This window comes from Aythya ferina (assembly GCF_964211825.1).
Source record: "Aythya ferina genome assembly, chromosome: 2".
In the NCBI taxonomy this organism is placed as follows: Eukaryota; Metazoa; Chordata; class Aves; order Anseriformes; family Anatidae; genus Aythya; species Aythya ferina.
The window spans coordinates 95,072,697-95,078,872 of record NC_140297.1 but is presented as its reverse complement, the minus strand read 5'-3'; the positions used below and the strand labels follow the sequence as shown (position 1 = coordinate 95,078,872).

General features: G+C 45.6%; 1 protein-coding gene across 1 annotated transcript; it reads right to left on the bottom strand.

The window, feature by feature from the left end:
* Positions 1–314: 314 nt before the first annotated feature.
* Positions 315–5,952, bottom strand: IRX1 (iroquois homeobox 1). The gene is made up of 5 exons (XM_084508872.1): positions 5,733–5,952; positions 5,186–5,482; positions 1,695–2,709; positions 1,120–1,192; positions 315–726 (listed from the first exon to the last, which is right to left on the bottom strand). The coding sequence occupies exons 2-5, from the start codon at positions 5,447–5,449 to the stop codon at positions 669–671; spliced, it is 1,410 nt and encodes a 469-aa protein (XP_084364998.1). The 5' UTR covers positions 5,450–5,482; positions 5,733–5,952; the 3' UTR covers positions 315–668.
* Positions 5,953–6,176: the final 224 nt, after the last annotated feature.

The window sequence follows — 6,176 nt, the reverse complement described above, 5'->3', positions numbered from 1 at the left end:
TGCAGAAAAAAATGGATAGTACAGGACACATCTGATTCATCACAATTTAAAAGGAACAACTTTAATTTCACTACTCAAGAACTAGCTTCACTGAGATTCTTAAATTTACGTGTATGAAAGGGAAGGTTGCAGTTTGCTTTTGATAAAATAGCCATGAGAGTCCTTAAAAGCTTGAATTTGGTATAGTAAATTTCATTTATGTGAAGGCAAAATCTCTTGACATTTTAGAAAGCAATTATAAATGTTTGAATAGATTTGTAATATATTTTTAAGATCTGCAGCAACAGAGAATACATACCTGAAGAGAGTTCATAATTTCATTTAGTTTATTAGACAAAAATATATGATTTAGACAAGTTTTGCTGACGCGCTATTTACAATCTGAAATCACTCTATATACAGAAAAAACACAAACACATGGGAAACATTTACCAAATAACCCAAGAATGGTTAGAATAACACGATCTGAATTGGTACAATGAAGAAGGGGATCCATCTACAGATTTGTGTAATCGCTTTTATGGATTTGCACCACCTTATTGCAAAAAAGAGATTGATGGGAGTCGTTTATATCGTTTCCTTTTTTTTTTTTTTTTTTTCTGTCCTTAATACCAGTCTCTGTAATTTTTATTATTATTATTTTTTTTTTTTCTCAGCAAACCACTTAATCAAGCAGAAGGGAGAGCTGTTAAAATTCTCGGTGTTCCCTCTTGCTGAGCCAAAGAGCTGCAGGGGGGAAAGGAGGAAGGAAAAAAAAAAGACGTAACAAACTTTCAGTTAAAAAAAAAAAAAAAAAAAGAGAGAGAGAGTCCTTTCCTATAATCGCCTGACTATTGCTATAATATCCTACTATTAGTTAACTGCACAGAAATCTTTGTCATTAATGTAATTAACACAAGATCTTTGAGGTCTGTTAAGTTTCAGAAAAGTTAAAGTCTGGCTATGTACAATTGTAATTTAGCCTAACTTTGAAAAGATTACAGCAACTTCTATGTTGTTCTTGTTTTCTGTATGTAGTATTATGGTGCTGATTAGGTGTTATAATTAGTCTTTATTATTCAAGCACTCTGTTTTCGCATAAGTAACATTCCTTCAGTGAAAACAAACAAACAAACTCACTTGTCACGGACAGGCTGGAAGGGCGATTTGAGTGGCTGAGGTGGGGATTCGGTTCTTGGTACATTTTCTCTTTCTAGAAGGAGACAGAAAACAAGGGAAAATAATTAGAATAAAACCAACAAAAATCTGTACAGTGTGCAAAAAACTCATCTCCCTCTGCCCCACTTGTTAGGACACGTGTAGTTGTACATGTTTGCATGTACATTTGCATACATACAACACAAGTGCATGGTTGTAATCACTTATTTTCAATATTTAAGGAGTACACAAGCTTTTCTTGCCATGCTTTGGACCATCAGTGACCATCAGGAAGGAGGGAAGAGCATACTTTTGCAGGCCTATTCTGTCATTCTTAAATTGTCTAATGGGTGTGTAGGGTGAGAATGTAATAGCCCATATGAAATGGATTTAATGCATACAACCAACATGCTGCAAGCAAAATTCAGTACCAGGCTATACTGTCTGTAACACCATCAAAAGCAGTCAGTTACACTGGGGCTGAACCTGACACCATCCCTCAAGAAGCTGGTGTGCATGTGGTGGGGCAGAAGGGAAATGGCTGCCTGGGACATTACCTAGGTGTTTGGGACTGGTCCTCTCTGAAGGTTTTTCACTGCTTAGGGCTCCCAGGGTTGCTGTTAAAACAGAAGGCTGTTGCTGGGCCTGGAGGTGGTGGTTGTGGTGAGTAGCGTGGTGGTGATTTACTCCCAAAAAGGACCTCACATTTAGCAGGGAACTCTGTGTGAGGAAAGCCCCATTTGTCCAGTTGTGAAATTTGCCAATCTGGCACGTATAGAGTCCATGGCTGGGGAGAAAAGCAGGATGCTGGATCTGTGGAGAAGTGTGGTTAACCTGGGGAGGAGGGGGTGGAGGAGGGGAGGATTTCAGGCCGCCATCAGGGCTGGTTGCTGTCTCTGCCAAAGACCAAATCTTGGGTTTGCTGTGAGATGGCATCTGCAAGTTGCTCTGTCCCCCAGGGCTGATGATTCGTGTGCTGTTGTCAGAGGCCTCCTTCACCATGGCCAGTGCATCTTTGGGTTTCAGCCCTTCAGACCCTGACAGTGCCAAATCCTTGTCTTTTTCCAAGTGATCCTCTTCACTGCTTTGTCTCAGGAGATCAGGCTTCTCCTCCTCTTCCTCGTTGCTCTGCTCCCCGTCATTTTCATCAATTTTGTCTATGTCTATGCTTTCCAGGTCGATCTCCTCATCGTCTTCATTCTTCTCGGGGTCTCCCTCATTGTCACTGCCAAAGAGGTTGGTATCTTCTTGGTCCTTACTCCGGGATCCCCAGGTCACCTTGTTCTCCTTCTTGAGCCGCCTGCGGGCATTGGCGAACCAAGTGGAGACCTGGGTGAGGGTCATCTTGGTGATGATGGCCAGCATTATCTTCTCACCCTTGGTGGGGTAGGGGTTCTTGCGGTGCTCATTGAGCCAGGCCTTGAGGGTGCTGGTGCTCTCCCGGGTGGCATTTTTGGGTCGTCCTGGGTCCCCGTACTGGAACTGTCCATAAGGATAATAGCCGGGGGCAGTGTGGGCAGCAAAGGTAGCAGGGTGGACACCAGGATTATCTTTCAGCTCATACTGGGAACCCTGCAACACGTTCAGACAAGCGGAGAGGAAAAAGCACATCAGTTATCTCATTAGTGTCTCTAACAGAGCTGAATAGGCTACTCTGGGAGCCAGAATACGCCTTTGAGTAGTGCAGAGGGCCTTCACAGTCAGATTCAGCCCTCCCCGCTCCAGGCTTTTCACGTTTACATCAAGCAGAGGAATTCCCAAATGATCCCCCCTTCTTGCAGAGACAGGAAAGAAGGACTCAGCTGGGTTATGCTAGACATAATGCATGTTTTCTCCCCAAACCAAATCTAATCAGTGGGAATGCAGCAAGTTCACATTCACCTCAATGAGACAATTTACTGTGTGCTCAAAATTATCGGGCAGAGAAAGCAGGTATTACACCAGAGTTACCAACTAATGCCTTCTCACAATGTTGCATTTATCTGCAAAATATCCAGGAGGATATTACAGATGCATTCAGAGCATTCTTATTTGGCTCCAGATCTGCCTTTAAAAGGAGTTGGTGTGAGACGTGGCTGGGGAGATGAACGCACAACTTCAGCGCGAATGCAATTCTCATATGAGAGGTTTTCCACACACAAGCATCCCCCCCAGCACACACACAATAATACTCTGGGAATCTGGTGTAAAATATTAACTTCCAAGTGTTACAAAAGCCTTTAAACTCTGGAATGCAGGATGATCCGTGTACTGTAGAATATGTATATGCAGATACTTTATCTTATAAGTTTTGCTTTGATCTGAGCAGAACAAACACAAATTGTTTACAAGCGTTTAGAGACGGTGATTTATTTGCAATCAATATTCTTTTTATCATCAGTAGTAAAACACAGCAAGTCAAATTATCCCATCAGGTGTTTTGCTAAATAACATTTTATCTTTCTAGCAAGCTCATTAGGCCTCATTATTACCGCAAATAGCCCAGATATTAACTTAATATTTTAAATCTTATTTTCCAAATGCTCGGAATCGTAGAATTTATCTCAAAATATCGCCATCGTGGTGAACTACTGTAGTAAAACACCAGGATACCTTTGCGAGTAGGAAAGGAAACTGTTGCTGAGTATCTAACATTTAAAGCCTTTTTTTTTTTTTTTTTTTTTCTCTCCCTACTACAATGTCGCTTTCTTCTAGTCAAGAAATATACCCATAGCATTAATCTTGTGAAATTTTATGTCAGCCTTAAAAATGAACCTCTCAAAAATGTCACCAGAGAAACTAATCTAACTCTGTCAAACATTTATAAACGAACGTGTATTTTAATTTCAGAGTCAAAGCTTATACATAAGGAGAAGTCCGATGCAATTTTTATAATGTGTTACAGAGTAGGCTTTCTGCACCCCCTTTATTCCGTTGTCTTTTGTTATTGTTGCTGAAATTATATTATTTCTATGATCTCTGCTGGGAATTCTTTTGAAGAAGCCACTTGTAAATCACTCATTGCTTCTGTGTCAACTTTTACTGCGTTCCAAAATCAAGGTTAAAAAAGTAGGGAACGCATGCTGTTAAAACTGCCTTCGTAGGAAATGTTTGCAGCACAAAATGAGCCGCTTTCAGGCGAAGACCCTTGTTCAACAGCCTATCTGCCTGCCTGCACGCATACATGTATCAAAAACCCCTCTAAGTTATGCCTTGCATGCACCTAGTTATAAATATTCACACTTTTATGTTTCAGGGGAGAGAGCAGAGGGGTATTGAGAAATAAAGTAGAACCTATTCGTACCGCCGCTGAGAAATTTGCAGACATGAGCAAAGAAAACGTTTCAGCGACACCAGAGACGAAAAACAATTAGTATAAAAGATTTTTCACTTTTTACCTATTACGTTCTGACGGGGATGAAAAAAAATGCGAGGAGAACTACGATAACAGTAATTTGATTTAGGGGTAATGCCAATGTGCCTTTCTGCCCCGACACGGATAATGGAAAGTGGATGCCCTCCTTCGCTGGATGCAAATTCTGTCTCGCCATAATCAGAGTGGGAAAAGTTCAGGGAAGTGAGCGGACAGTTTTTAAAGCTTAAAGAAAATGCCCGAAAATAAACGGACGTAGCAGCTACCTAGACCACACTTCGGCCTTTCGGGGGGAACCCGGGACGGAAGAAAAAGACCCGATGGGAAGAGCAGCGGGCTGGAGAGCCCACTGAGGCAGCAGCACCATCGGTACCGCCCGTCTCCAACCGCAACAATAACAACAAGAAGAAACAGCCGAGTTTCTAGGGCGCAGGATCCTTGCTTTCCCCCTCCGAGAAGCAAAACTCGGAGGAGTTTTGCCCGGCGGCGGCAGCGGGGACGACCTGCGCCCCGTCCCCAGCCCCTGCCGCGCTCTCCGCGGCCTCCGCCACCCCGCGGAGCTCGGACCTCAGCCCCCCGCACCCTCCCTCTGACTCTATCGGCGGCCCGAAGGGACGCGGGGGAAATGGGTACAGGAGGGTGGGGGAAGGAAGGAACGAAGGAAGGAAGGAAGGATGCGCGGCGGTGCTCACTCACCATTTGGGAGAAGAGGCCGAGGTCGGCGGTGTAGGGCAGGAAGGCGCTGTAGTTGGGGGCGCTGTAGGGACTCGCGTACATGCCCAGCACCGAGGTGACAGCGGCCGATCCGCTGCCCAGCTCGGCGCCCGCCGGCCGGCCCGAAGCGGCGGCAGCGGCGGCTGCCGCGGCGGCGGCGGCGGCCAGCACCCCGGGCCGGTCGCTCCCGTACACCGCCTGGCTGGCGCTGAGATACTGCGGGTAGCCCAGCTGGGGGAAGGACATCTCCGGGGCGCGGGCACGGCGGCGGCGGCGGCACTGACGGCGGCGGCGGTAGAAGCGGCAGAAATATATATATATAATACAAAAAAAAAGGGGGGGGGGGGGAGGGAATTATACCAAAAAAAAAAAAAAAAAAAAAAAAGGAAGAAAAGGGGAGGAGGGAGACTTGAACAGCCGGGAAGGGGAGAGGAACAAACCCGGGCTTCTTAGGATCTCTTTCTTTCTCTCTCTCTCTTTTTTTTTTTTTTCCTCCCCCCCCCCCCCGCCCCCCCCCCCCCCTCTTTACTGGAGTCAGGCAGGGCGAGAGAACAGAAATCGAGCCGGTAATTTTCTTTTTTCGTTCTGATTTCTTTCTGTCAGAGAGATATTGCAACCTAGGTGTGGAGGAGGAGGAGGAGGAGTGTGGAAGGATTCAGTGGGGTGTCTTTCCTCAAATCTCGGCTCTTCTGTGCTCCTAAATCCCTTAGATGTGATCTGATCAACAATTGAGCTCCAACTGATGTGTCTGCCCTTAGGTCCTAGGCTGATCTTTCAGATACAATTTGAAGTTGATGTTTTGATTGGCATCCACTTGAGCTGCAAGCGCCGCCCCGCGCCCCCGCCGGCCCCCCCGGTGCAGCACGTGGTGCGCAGCTCAGCCCGGGCCACTTTCCTCCAGGCGTGCGTGTGTGTGTGTGTGTGTGTGCGTGTGTCCGCGCAGCTGCTGTGCTGTGCTGTGTGTGTATTTAAT